The 14401-nt window shown below is 56.7% G+C and overlaps 1 protein-coding gene across 6 annotated transcripts in view; it reads right to left on the bottom strand.

Annotated features, from left to right (window-relative positions):
• Positions 1–1742: 1742 nt before the first annotated feature.
• Positions 1743–14401, bottom strand: part of LOC140918062 (hexosaminidase D-like) — a 36440-nt gene continuing 23781 nt past the window's right edge. For all 6 annotated transcript variants that reach the window (XM_073361672.1, XM_073361669.1, XM_073361671.1 and 3 more), the window contains 8 exons: positions 13964–14147; positions 13253–13324; positions 12410–12614; positions 11120–11202; positions 8922–9000; positions 6979–7080; positions 5717–5806; positions 1743–4422 (listed from right to left, as the gene is read on the bottom strand). In XM_073361672.1, the coding sequence (XP_073217773.1) occupies positions 4239–4422; positions 5717–5806; positions 6979–7080; positions 8922–9000; positions 11120–11202; positions 12410–12614; positions 13253–13324; positions 13964–14147 (999 nt within the window). In that variant the 3' untranslated portion in view covers positions 1743–4238. The remainder of the gene's footprint in view (positions 4423–5716; positions 5807–6978; positions 7081–8921; positions 9001–11119; positions 11203–12409; positions 12615–13252; positions 13325–13963; positions 14148–14401) is intronic.

Here is a 14401-nt window from a genome sequence, read left to right as displayed (position 1 = left end):
GCCAGAGCACCAAAGAGCCAGCTGGTTTTTGCGGCCCAGGCCTTTAAACAAGGCTACATCTACCTCTGGCGCTTCGACTAACCAGGGCTCAGGCTTCACGAGGAGGAGACCGAGCTAAACCCCACAGGCCGGCAGAGAGTGGCTGGGTCTCGTTTCCTACGCCCCGACGTGCCGCCAGCCAGGACAGCGAGCGCCGCAGGGAGCCTAGAGACGCCGATCGGCTGCTGTCCCCCCCTTTAAGTAGGGGCTTTTCTGCACCCCCCCCCGCCCCAAGATGAAACCCCTCCACCCATTTCCGCTGATGGCGTTTGCACACGGAGGGCTTTGCAAACAGCCTCGTGGCTCAGCAGTGGTGCCCACGCAGGCCCGGTGTCCCCGCCTGCAGGTCACGCCTCCGCTCTGGGGCACCACAGGCATCCCCAGAGCAGCGCCGGAGGCTGGCCCAGGGCGGGCACCCTGCCAGGAGCACCCCCGGGTTACCACGGCGTGGGCAGGAGGCAGCTCCCGAGCAGCCAGGCCGTCAGGCTCCGAGGAGACGGCTCCCAAGCGCCCGGTCCAGCCGGGAGAGCAGTGGCTGCGTGTCGGCTCCGACGCTTCCCCCTGCCCTGCCGGGCGGCCGCACCACAGCCTTTCCAAGCGCCCATTGCCCCGCGGGCGCTTGGCAGAGCAGCTCAAAGCACCTTGCTGGCGTCCATGGAGAGAGAACGGCGCCACCTCCTGGCTGAAAAATCCCTCCAGCTCATCACACCCAAGAGTTGCAGCTTCTGGGGGGGGGGGGGGTCAGAAGCAGTGGGGCTGCAGCCACCCCCCCCCCAGCTTCATGTTGTAACAAAACACCCAATAGATGGTTTCCGTCCGCAGCACCCCGGACCTGAGCTGCGTGAAGCACTTCAGCGGGGAACAGCTCCAGCTGTACATGGGCTGAGCAGGCAGCCTTGGGGGAGCATCCCCCGTTCACATTTAGAGGGGGCTCCTGAAAGCAATGAACAAATATGTGCTGGGTCAGAGACAGGCAAGGCCTAGGCCGGTGCCGGGCAAGTGTATCATAGTTCTAACACCCCTCAATCCTGGCCTGCAACTCCCCTGCTATCCCAGCCCTGGGCCCCCCCCCCCCCACAGCTCTGCCAGTGCCCCTCAGTCCTGACCCACAGCCCCCTGCTTTCCCAGCCTCCCTGTAACTCTGCTGCTGACGCACCTTTCGCTGTTCCGGGATCCTCGTGCACAGCTCCCATCCATGACAGCAGCATCCAGGGACAGTCTGATCCTGGGCCTGGAGACTGCCACCCCTGGCCAACAGCATGGTAGTTTTCTGGTGGAACAGAGCCGTATCCAGCCAGGGCTAAGTCTGTGTCTGTCGATGCTGCAATCAGAGGGGTGATTGCAGCACATGGGGGGGGGGGGGGGGGAAGAGACACTAACTCAATTACAAATGGCTTAGGTGACTACCATAGCTGCAAAGCCTCAGCAGCACAAGGTCAAGCCCACCCGGGCCCCTGTGTACCCACTCGGACAGCTAGGCTGAAGTCCACACTGTTGCGGTTTCCCACCCTTTCAGCCTGCAACCAAACTGGGATTTGAACCTAGGCTCTCCTGGGAGAAACGCCCATTTAGCACTAGTCCGCTGCGCTGCAGAACCCTGTCCTCAGCCCAGGGACTGTTCCCAGAAAGAAGGAAGAGGCCTGGGGGGGGGGGGCAGTAGAATCGGTAAGAGGGACTCTAGCCACAAGTGACCATTTACTGCATTTCTTAGGAAAATACTTTATTGTGGAAGTCGGTATTACATGAGCTTTCTATACAGTATAAAAACAAATTAGGCTCAATATATTAAACCAAACAGATCCACTGGCAAACAGGCGTCCCCTCCCTACAGCCACGCAGGCATCGGACCCAAGTTTCACTCACTGTATTACAGCAGCATCAGCTAGTGCAGAGACAGTGGCAATGTGTGAGAAGCCTGGGTTATTGCGCAGTGTCTGCCACCTTCCCTGGGGAAATGAAACACCCCACTGTACTACAGCCCACAGCAAGAACCTGCGAGGGACCCTAGCCCTGTGCCTGGGAGGGCGGGGGCGGGATGCCGTACATCGCACAATTCACTTTTGATTGTAACCCCATTGTTTGCGATAAGTTCAGATGTTTGGATCAGGGTCTCCCACCCTGGACTTTCCCTTTACTCCACAGATCAGAAGCCACCAGAGTCCCCCGCCCTCTCAAATGGAACCAATTTGAATACAGCTGCTTGCAGAGATTGCTGCTACACCGAGTTACTACACAGTAATTAGGCCAAGACGTTGGTTCTTGCACCGGCATCAGTGAAGGGAGTTATCACAGTCTGGGGAAGCGTCTGGATCTGGCGCTGATGAGGAACCAGCAGGGGGAGCTCACACACTGGGTTTTTGTCAGTCCCCCCAGTGCAGGGAGAACTCCCAGCTCCAGGGGGATTTAGTGCCCCCAGGCCAACCCCCAGCAGGTTCTGAGCTCTCCAATACTTGTTAGTGTCTCTAATTTGTGTCCCGCTGTAAGGCCCAGGGTCTGTCACCATCCCCAGTAGAAAGAAGGCTCCTGCTCTGGGGCATTTATTTGCCAAAACAAGACCCTCTCCCTGCAAACCCAGCAAGCCTGTCTGGCAGCATTGTCCCTGGAGGAGCCTCCCAAAGCAGGAATTGTTCAGCATTTGCCTAACCCTTCCCCAGACCGCAGTGGACAACACCACTCAACATTTCCCAGGCTCCTGCACGGGGGAGCCTTGGTGCAGAAGAGCAGCGGCTCTCCCCAGGGACTCGCCCGGCCCGTGAAGATCCACATCTCCAGAAGGAAACAGATCGTGGGCATCAGATCTCAACGTTCAAAATAGATACCAGCGCTAGGAGCCACTGCAGCTCAGGCAGGCTTACGGGAGGTAGTTTTGACCTCGCTCGTGCAGCTAAAACAGCTGAGAGGCCACAGCGGCATGGCTTCAATACAGGCTGGACACGCCGGTCCAGACTGCTGGCTACGTACTCACATTGCTAGCCCACCGCACTGCAGCTTTCCCGCTACTTTTAGCCACGCTAGCGAGATTAGCACCCGAGTGCCCGTGACACCTGGGACTGCAGTGCCGACATAGGGTCAGGGTGCAGTGTTCAATGGCGCTCAGCATGACTCTGCACCCGCTGCAGGATGTTTTACCAGGGACGTAGCCAGCAGGAGCGAGGCCAGCTCCAAGACCTTTGGAAAGCCCCGCTCCAAACAGCCCGAAGCCTAAGCAAGTCGTCTTCAGATTCACTATTGCTACTGGGCCAGTGTGAGCACTAGACAGCGGCCCAGTCACCTCACTGGCACGGAGGGCACAGATACACCTATTTTCTGTGGGTCACCAATCTGCGACTAGTGCAAAGAGCACGAGACCTTGTGTGACCCCCCCACAGCCTACGCTCAGGGAACTGCTCTTCCCTGAGTGGCCAGAGTGTCGGCAGAGACCCAGCTCCCCCTAAGGAGAGGCTCCCTCTCATGACTTTGGGTCACCAGGAAGTAGATGGGGGTCTCCGTCCCAAACGAGCTGGTCACTGCCAGGAGAGCTTTCCCACGAAGGGCCAAACAGCTCCCATTGTTACGGCTTCACGGAGCGCCAGGCTGGGGACAGACCCACCCCTGGGCCCCTCGAAGAAGGTGGGCATGGCTTTCCTACCTGGTCCCACAAAGAAGGGGGATCCACGGAGCAGGTCTGCGCTGCCAGAACCATGGGCTCCCGGACAAGCGTGAATGGGGGCTGAAAGGCAAGCCAGCCCCATCCCCCCTCTCCTGGGGGAGCCGCAGTGACAGCACGATCCTGGGCACACAGGGAAAAGGGTACTGCTCTGAGGTTGGAGAACGCATCGCAGCCACAGGGCTCAGAGCGCAGATGGCCAGCAACTCGCGGGCTGCACCTGCTGTCTGGGATGGGCGCTGCAGTGGCTCTGAGCAGGCAAGCCCAAGACATTAACAGCTGCCCAATCCCAGAGCCCCCCTCCCCAGGGCCTCGCTCATGCTTTTCAAGATTATTTTAGGGACTAGTGTGAAGAGGGGTTGGAACAGAGAAGTCCAGTGGCCACCTCTGCAGAGAGAGGGAGCCAGGAAAGTAGACTGGCCTGGGGGTTGCTAATGGACTACGACAAGGGGAAATAAGCTCCGGCCAGAGTCACCACATTCCTGGCAGCTCAACTCCACTGTGCAGTGAAATTGGGCTCCTCGCTGCAGCAAGCCAGCCTGGGCTCCTGCCCCTACAAGGCCTTGGGCTTGGCATTCAGGCGGATGATCTCCCTGTAGTCCCGGACAAACTCCCGCAGCCGGTCCATGTAGGGATTCACGTTTTCCTCCATCCACTCCTCCACCGTGTCGGGGAAGTAGATGCTTTCCAGCTGGGAGCGGAAGTTCTGGATGAAGTTCTCCCAGTCCTCATGGACCCTGGTGGCAGAAGGCGGCAGCGTGTCAGAGCCAGGAGCCTGCGGCATTTGCAGGGGTGCAGGCTGATTAACCACCATTGCCATAGGGCTCTGAGCGAGTCAGATGGGCACCATCGACCAGACGAACCCCACAGCATCACACCTGCTATCACCAGCCTAGCTCCTGCCACGGACAGATCTCCCCATGGACCTAGGATTTGCTCCATGCAGCGCTCCGGGTACAGGTGAAAGGCCCTGTTCTGTGAGCTCCTCCCGCGCCCCCCCAGCCACGGGGGCAGAGTCCTTTCAACATAGCAGGGGGCAACTGCATTGCCATGGTGACCAGCGGGGGCTCCGGGGCAGGCCCAGGCCCCCACGCTCTTTTGGAAGTTGATGATGCCCCGTGGAAGGCCCTCCTCCCCCTCCCTGCTTTACAGAGGGGCAGCCAAGCCCAGGGAGGGGCAGGGGTTGGTCCAAAGTCACTTGGGAAGCTTAGGCCAGAGCCAAGCCTCAGGCCCTGGTCTCCCAGCTCCCGGCCCAGCCCTCCTCCCGTCATTTTAGAACTAACTGCCCGGTACATAACCGGCTCCCACCCCTCCGGCCCCAGGAAGGCAGGATTGGGCTTTGTGGGAGTGTCCTCTGCTGGCACGCCATCGCCATGTCAAGAGACCCGGGGGCCCGGTGACCTCTTGCAGCTGGAAAGAGGCCACCAGTTCTCCGAGGAGAGCAGCAGGCCATTGCTGTGAGCACTGCACTAGGAACCCCAGCCCTGGGCCACACCCAGCGGCCAGGACTCCGCTCAAGTTAGGGCTGTCGCTTTGGATGCGACATCCCCAAAGGGGACAAGGGAAGCTGCCCCCTCCACCCCTCAGACAGGGAGAGGGGTTGGGTGGGGATCAAGGTTCAGGCTTGTGAGAGACCAGCCCCGGCTCTCAGCAACACGGGCAACTTGGTTTGGGCACTGCCTTTGCAGGGCACATGGCACTCCCTCCCTGCGTGCCCTCCCCAGGGCTGCGACAGGGCAGGCCCATACTGCCCCTCTCAGCCTTATGCCCGTTCACACAGGGCAGAGTTCAGATTCCTGCTCAGTGGGGACCTCGAGTGCAGAGGCCTCGCTCGTGGCGCAAGGCCTTCACCCCACCTCAGAGAAGAGCCCTGGGAAGGCGAGCGCTTGCTTCTGTTCCCCTTCCCTGACGGGAAGCAGGGTGAAAGCCTGGCCAGGAGCCCATCATCGCACAGAGACTCCGCCAGGCCCACACAGCAGTACGAGTCCCATCTACCCGCCCCCAAGAGTGGGCCAAGGGAGCCCCACGTACTTCAACACCTTGCTGCCGAAGTTCTCCAGGTTGCGCGGGTTGCCGAACCGGTGCTTCCTGTGGTACAGGCTGAACCAGCCCTTGATGGCACTGATGTGAGAGACAAACGGACCCCACCACAGAAACACCGGATTAGTTGTTTTGTAATTACGCCTCTCACTCTAGCAGGTCTCGCCAGCTAAAGCTAACCCTGGTGGGGGAGCCCCGTAACAAATTGCCAGAAAACTGGACTACAGGCAGGCCTGGCAGCAACATCTCTACTTGAGGGTTGTCCAACACTTTCCACTTGCTTATAACTTTGCCAAAAAGACTAGCTGTTTGGGCTGAAGTTTTCCAAGCCAGGCATCTGCCTCAGGCCGAGTTTTTATGTTAAAGTTTTAGCAAAAAGGGTTCAGCTGTTTGTAGTACGTGATCAGGGGAAAATACGTTAAGCCGGGTTATATATAAAAAAAGAAATCTGACCATCTTTTTCCTTGAGACGCTCCAGCACCCTCATGCTTTGGGGCAGGGATTTGAAATATGGCAGGGGTGTTGCCCTGGTGTCAGGGAGGTGCCTTTTGCCATTCTTGTGAAAAACTACCCAAATTTGGCCAAGTTATAAGCCTACGAGAAAATAAAATCTCTGTTTGCACGTGCTCAGTAGAGACTTGTTAAGAGTTGGGCAGCTAAATTCTCTAAAGCTTCCATGTGTACTGAGCATGCTCCATCCCCACACAGCTCCAGGTGCAATTGGCCTGTGCATGCACTATCCCCATAGCGCACCTGAGCATGCCTCATCTTGAGGCTGCAGGGGCTTAGCAGGACTTTCCTTGAAACTGCTCCCCACAGCAGCTGAGGGAGGCTGTAGTGCTGGGCACAGGAACAGAGCAAGCAGCATGTCTCCCCCAAGCACTTAATGCACCCGCTGCTGGCACCCAGGAGGAATAAGGCTGACTTGAATGCAGAGGGGACCAGAGCTGGAGCGGGGCATGCAGTGGAAAGGGGAGATTAGGACAAGGGCCCTGAAGGGTGGAGGCTGGGCAGGGAAAGAGACTGAAATCAGCCAAGGAGCTGGGCAAGGAGTCACTGATTCTGCACACCTCTGAACGAAAGCTAGACGTAGCAGAGACCAGAAAGGAGCTCCAGTAAACACCCCCACCCCCTCCCCCTCACAACAACCCAGCCCTTTGGGGTCAGCACCCAGACTCCAGCACGCCTCGACATGAGCTGCAAGACTAGGGTAGGGTACAGAGCCCAGCTTCCAGCCCCATAGCACCCTTTACCTTTCTTCCTCCAGGACTTTCGCAGTGCTCTCTTTTAACTGGCCATTGATTTGCTCGACCATGCGATAGATTTCAGAGCCGGGAAATGCGCCATTCCCTTCACTAGGAGAAACACACAGCAGGAGCAGATGTGAGCCACGGGATAGTTCCTGATACCACCAAGGAAGCAGATCCCCAAATCCCCATTTGCTCTCAGAGCTGATACAGGGGACTTTCCATTTCATCCAATTGCTGGTTAATGCGACCAACCTTTCTGGAATCAAAGGACACCCAGCTTCCGACTTCACACTTGCTGGACAGCCACTAATTCATCCCCACCAAGCCTTTTTGGTTTGGGCCAATGGCAATAGAAAGTTGGAATTTAATTAATAAGGATGTGGACAAGTTTCCAAGCAAGACAGGAAAGACGAGAGACCCCCCAAAGACCACCCATGACTTCACCTAAGCTCTGTGTCAGACACAGCAGGTCCCGTTCTGTGCCAGGGACTCGGTCATTATGTAGAGAATAGGCTCAAATAGATGGGGAGAGACTAGATCACACTAAGAGGACAGCCCTGTGCATGGACTGATAGACAATAGGGATATTGGTTACATAGTTCTTACTGCAGATGTTTTAGGTACGTAAAACAAAGGTGCTTGCCATATTATGGAGATATTTCCTTTCTGGATGCTGTCTGAGTTACTCAGCTGCCCCCCCCCCCGCCCATCACCACAGTGTCTGAGCACCTCAATATCGGATGTGTTTACTCACACAGCACCCCGTGAGGCAGGCAGGGCTGTTGTCCCCATGGCATAAATGGGAATGGCAGCACAGAGAGGCTAAGTGACTTGCCCAAGGTCACACAGGTGTCTATGGCAGAGCAGGGGAAAGAAGCAGAATCTCCCAAATCCCAGGCTACTTAACGACTGCACCCTCTGAATGCAAGAGAGTTCCTCCTGCCCCCGGCGTTTTACCCACTAGAGCATCACAAGTGGCATGCTGGACTGATCCAGCCCCGGATGAGAAGCCTTTTGCCATCAGCTGGAGTTGCAGTCACATCAGTGAAGGAAGGATCCTAAGAGCCAGACGACTCCTTGGAACTCAGAATTTGGGTGTTAGAACATCAGCACCAGGGCAAGACACTTGATTATCTTGCCGTTGAGGAGCCTTTAGAGAGACTCTAAACACAGGAGCTTGGATCCACCTCTCAGGAACATTTTGCCAGAGCTTTAGAGGGCTACAGAGGCTGCTAGAAATGAATTGAACCACTAGCCCGCTAGCCAGCAGCCACCACAAGACAAGCACTAAATTCAGGAGAGTAGCACTCTAGTGCAAGGAGGTGCTAACCGCAGGGTGCCTGGAGACCAGGTTCAAAGTGATGCCGGGACGCCTGCCTGCAGGACCGAGGCACCAAGCGGGTCACAGGAGAGGGGCAGGGGGAGATACATAGAGGCTGTTGGGGCATAGGCATAAGATGCCTGCACGCCAAGCGCCTGCTGCCGACGAGTCCAATGGGCATGGAACCTGGATGCTTCGGAGGAAGGGTCACCACTATGGAAGCAGCAGCTAAAACAGAGGATTGGTGGGTTAGACAGAGAAGAAAGGCCTAGTGGGTTAGGGCACTAGTTTGAGATGCAGGAGACCCACACTCCCCGTGACTCAGCTGGAGCGGATCACTTAGTCTCTCTGTGCAACCTGGCCCGTACAATGGGGATATGGCCCTGCCCTGCCTCAGGGGGGTCAGACAAATGTTACAGACACACACATAGGAGGTGCAGCAGGCTCCTGGGATGCGCTGGTAACACCCCACAAACAAGAGTTAACGGGAGGACTAGGGGACACAGCAGGCCAGCTGGGCTCCGTGACGGCTCAGCACAGCCCAGGAAAAGCACCTGGAGCCACAGCTGACGGGCAGCAGCCCCGGGAACCAGCCAGCTGGAACAGACTGGCCTGAGCAACGTACCACGTGCTCTTCTCTAGATGGATGTTCTGGAAGCCCAACACGTCCAGGATTTTCTTGTTAGTTGCTTCAGTAAATCCACCTGGGTGGGAGGGGGGAGATGACACACGGGTTAGCTGAAGGGGAGAGGACAGGACAGGCCAGGACAGAGCAGGCAGGAGAAGCCCTGAGAGGGAGTCTAAACTTTACCTAGATGGGGGCTGTACTGGCAGCTTGCTCGGAGCTCAAGGGGGGGGGGCACCTTCATCTTTAGGTCATGTCTGCACGTGGCGCTGGGGACATGGTCCCCATCTGAGGGGACACACCCGCGGTAGCACCCAGCCAGCCAGCGTGGCGAGGACCGTAGCGTAGCCATAGGAGCACAGGCAGCTGCGGGAGGAACCTGTCTGGAAGCCCTGGGTACGTGCTCGGGGTGGCCAGCCCCACTGACCGCCGCCCATGCTACCATGGGTCCACTAGGTGTAGCATGTGCCAGCTGAATGAGAGCTACATGGGCACATCGCCACAGGCTGGGAGCTGCCCACACACTAGGGAAATGGGAGGCACGTGGGAGGATGCACTGCGGCTGTCCCCTGTTATCAAGGGAAAAACAAAATACCCAGGAAAGCACTGCGAGCATCAAGCCACAAACAGGCCGAATGCACAGGACGGATATTGTATGTCCTATGGAGGAACACCAGCTACTAGCCAACCCCAGTGCCTGCCGGGCATACCGACTTCCAGCCCTAGGCATCGGAGAGCCTTTGGAACACTAGACACTGCTAGCTTGTACAAGGGGCTGTGTCTGGGGAACCCCTTGGCCAAATGACCTCACGTTTCCCTCACCAGCCCTCCCCCTGTTCCCGATGCGGCACCGGGATTCTGGAAGCAGTCAGAGAATGCGTGGGGATGGTACAGCATTCTGAAACACCCGCTCTTGGACAGAAAGCTCCGCTCAGCCCGATCTGTATAACAGTGCACATGTGCGTGCACCCCCCCACACACACACACCCCTGCCCCGTAGGAAGAACATCTTAATGGTGATCACTGAATAAAAATAGCACGAAGGACCAAAATGCCCCCAAAAAGCTCAATACTATTTTACAGGCAACCTTTACTCTCCTGGCTGTCAGCATGCAGGTTCAAGGCCAAACTAGTTGCTTTTCCAGGACAAAATATTCACCCATCAGGGAAACAAACAGCACAACTGCATTGCTCAGCTAGTGAGCAACACTCCTGGAGGGAGCAGCGCTGCATGTATTTAGCAGGCAGGCTGGGTTGAGGCCACAGAAACATAGAGTATCTTGCCAGAGAATTGCATAATTCTGGTATTCCTCCTCTCACCACAGGAACTCCAAGCTTGGTGGGCTAGGAGTTCTGACACTGTTGTTTTAATCCCAGCCTTCCCACTGATGCGCTGGGTGCTCCTGGGCAAGTCACTAAAGGCTGGTCTACACACACTATTGGTACAGCTTTACCTACATCGGTTTGAAACCTGGATAGCTAAAGCTGCACAACCCCCTAGTGTGGACAGATGGAGTTACACTGGTATGAAGGGTTCACATACCCGTAGAGCTCATTCCTGTAAATTACGGGCGATAAGTGATTATATATATGTGTGTATAAAAAATGTATAGCTCCCTATAATGATAGAGGCCGAGTGATACCGCATTGATGCTGGTGGGTAGGACAGCTGCCTTTCATTCAGGATAAATGTGAGAAGCTGCCAGAAAAGCACTGGGAACGTGGTCCCAAGAGAGTGCTTTTAAAGCAGAGTGCTGGCTGGAAAGAGGCTGGGAGTGTGAGTAAAGACACTGCCTCCTGTTTGATTCCTTCTGTGTCCAGGGATGCAGAACTTTGTAAATCTTGCCGAGAAACACCTGACTCCTTCATCAATTTGGCCTCCTAACAAAAACAACCCACAAGACCTTGAACACTGGCTAACTGCTTGGGTCAAAAGGGGTAACTATAGATCTCATACACGTAGAGGAAACTGTTAAAAATTGGTCTAAACACAGTTTTTTGTACGAAGTCTTAGAGGAAGCCAGAGATTAAACTGCACAAGGGGTCAGTGGTAGACCCAGGAATAGAACCCAGGAGTCCTGACTCCTAGTCACCTGGTCTAATTGCTAGGCCATGCTGATTCTCACGTTAGAGAGCTGAGTTAATTCAGGCTTGGTGACACCAGCCCGCACTGTATGCCCTGGCAGCGAGCCCCTCACCGTTCACTAGTGTCTGCAGACACATGGCCAGGGACGGGATCCCCACCGGCAGCAGCTCACACAGCACGGAGTAGTGGTCGTACCTGCGGGGAAAGGAGAGCAACAGCACGTGGTCACGCTGCAGAACCCCCTGCCCATCAGTGGCCTGCTATCAGGACAGCAGCAGCAGAATGGTATCCCCAGCCCATCACCCTCTGCCAGCTGTTGTACTGTCTCACCGCAGTCCCTTGGCATCGCACTGGGAGGCAGATGCACACACAGCCGCGGTGGACAGCCCCAGATCCTGCCACTGATGATCTGTAGGGTCCCTAAGCTGCCCTGAGCCCCAGCAGGAATCCCCAACTCCCACTGCCCTGAGGGACTTCTGCCAGCCCCGCAGCTATCCCTGCCCCTTTCTCGCCAGAGCTCCACACCAGCTTCTGCTCGTCTGTGCTGCAGGCAGCCCCTTTGAGAGCCGTTCCAGCAGGCTGGTGCACTGGTGCTGCGGGGCATGGCCACAGGCCAGAAGAAGAACATTGTGCAACCGTCGGGGACTCCGCAGGGGACTTCTCCTGCTGCACAGCCTAGGATTCCAGGTGCATTTCTATCTAACCAGGGCAGGAGATTTGGTCAGGAAAAGCGGTAACAGCAGGAGAAGCAAAGGAAAGTGTGCGGGGGGCGGCAGTTAGTGAAGTATAGGGCTGGAGCTGGGATGGACCCGGGAGGTCCCCAGCTGCCTGTCAGGGCAGGGCTGCTCCCTATTAGAGTTCTTTCCAGTCCCCAGCATGGCAGCTTTCACCCTTCCCCTCAGGAAAAGGATCCGTAGGTGAAGGGATCCTCCCGCAGGCTCAGTCTATTTTGCCCCATCTCTCTGGATGCCGTTGCCCCTAGTTACCTCCCCCTCTCCCCTGCCTTGTATCACCTGCTGTGACATGACCCCTCGCTTATTTCCAGACTGATGGATCCTCCCCTCAGCCACCCAGCCAAGCTGGACGATTTTGATCTCACTCCCCCATAACCCCGCCCCCCAGCTCACTAATCCCGTCTGATGCTCTTCTCCGAGCTCCTGGCAGGTCATCGGGATCTTCCCACTCAAGGGTCGCCCCGGCTGAAGGCAGCGTTCCAGCTGCGGCCATGGCACAGCAAAGCGAGCAAAGCCTGGGACTGCTCTCATCTCGCCCGCTGTCCATTCCCCCCCCAGGGGAGAGGTCACGTTCTCTGCAAGCAGTGTGTGTTAGCCTGGCGCTCGCTCAGAAGCAGAGGGACAGCCGTTCCCCCTGCTGCCCTCCGGTCCCTAGTGCAGGGCCTCACCTTTGCCACCCCGTGAGCGCAATTCCCTGGAACTTGATGAGTGGGAACTTGGACATGGCCTGGATCACCTTCAGCCAGCTCAGGTGGTTTTTCAGGTGGTAATTTAAAGGGGTCCAGGCCTGCGCGGGGCCGGTGGTGCCTTTGAAGGCACTCGCGAACCACACCGATTTGAAGCCACTGTCTGCGTACTTTGAAATAAACTTTCCTAAGAGAGATGGAGATACCATGATCAGCAAACAGCTGGAAAACATCTGCCAGTGCCAACAGGCTGAGCTTCAACACAGCACTCCCAAAGGGCGCCAGCCCTGGGCCCCACACAGACCCACCAGCACCGCTGAGTGGCTGACAAGCAGAGGCAGAGACACACTGCTCCTGTTGCAAGCCATAGGCATGGGCCCACGCACCAGCCGGAGAACTAACACCATTACCCACCTATCCGTTCCTCTTGTCTGGGGCTGGCAACAGGATGCTGGCGGGTGGCTCAGAAGTTTGTTAGGCTCCATCCTAGATCTTACGCTACCTTTAAGTAACCGGTTCAAATGTGACCCAGACTAGCAAAGAGTAAGAGGGTCATCAGCTGGCAGCCCCATGGCAGTGAAATGGGGGGACTCTGCCAACCTCCTAGGCACCAGGGGTCCACGGCACAAAAAAGTCACAGTCACAACCGGGACAAAGCGAAGGACATCAGCAGGGCAGGACACAAAGGAAACGTGACCCTGATTTCCATGGCGCCGTCCCCAGCTTACACCAGGGCTCAACTTGGCCTTTAACCTCCCGACATGCAATCTGGCAAGTCTCCCAAAGCAGCTCATGGATGAAACCGTCACAGGCTCTGCCCCTTACCTATCTGCTCAGTGTCAAAGTCTGGGGCGTAAAACCACAGCACTGGGGAGGCATGCTTCGGTATGCCAGACTCTGCAGGACAAAAAAAAAAAACAAAAAACCTGGAGGGGAGAGAATGCAACAGCATCTCTGCCAATAGCTCCAGGGGAGGAGAGAGAAGGCTGGTGGGGAAACCCGCCCCACAACCGCATTCCACCAGCCCAGACCCCCCTTGCTCCCTACACGAAGAGTTGGGGTGACTGTGAGCAGGATACACAACTCCAAACTGCACAGATATAAGTGAGTCCAGAAGCATTCCACACTATGGGCAGGGACCAGGGGTGCTGGCGGGGGAGGGGGGAGCCCCCCGCCCCCGAGAGAAGCACGGCCTTAGGGGAAGGGGCAGCCTGAAGGGCAGGGCCATGTTTCTGGCACCTGTGCCCCCCCCCCCACTTTTTAGGGACCTTCCACCGCTCCTGGTGGGGACACCACCAAACCCCCAGGAGACACTCTAGTGTCCGTACTACACTTTCTCCCCTGCCCCGCCCCATCCCAGACGACACTGGGGGAGGGGGGGAAGGGGGCACTACAGGTACCCTCCAGGCAGCTGCATTGCCAGAGCAGTGTGAGGGTGCAACTGGGATGCTGCTCTGGAGAGACATACGCAAGGGTCACCCTAGGGAATCCCCTACAACTAACTGCTCCTGGAGAAGAGCACAAAGCCGCCCTGACCTTGGATGGCTCCCATACTGATCTTCCTCAGCATGTCGTCCCACATGAGGACTTGGAGTCCCTTGTACTGGTTCACGATGAAGTTCACGACCTCCTTGATGTGATTCAGGTACATCTTCCCCACATCTCCATTGTTGAGGCTGATCCAGTTCTTGGAATCCATCCCTTCCCCTAGATGAAAGACCTGGATTTACCGGAAGGGAAACTATTGTTAAGATCAGAAGCTTAATAGCCTCTATAAACAGGCACAGAGTGAAGAGTGTGCAAGGTTTACGTCCTTCCTAGAGGGATGCACTCAGGGAGCAATGATGGGAAACGGCACCCCTGCGCCAGACCCCTCCCCAGTGCAGCCCCACAGTGATCAGGCCTCTCCTCAGTCCTAGTCAACAGCCACACGCAGCAACTAGGCAAAGCAATCAGACGAGACGGACCCAAGTG

This window comes from Lepidochelys kempii, chromosome 10, assembly GCF_965140265.1.
Source record: "Lepidochelys kempii isolate rLepKem1 chromosome 10, rLepKem1.hap2, whole genome shotgun sequence".
Lineage (NCBI taxonomy): Eukaryota > Metazoa > Chordata > Testudines > Cheloniidae > Lepidochelys > Lepidochelys kempii.
Note: the sequence above shows the minus strand (reverse complement) of the source record. Positions and strands in the feature narration are given on the sequence as shown.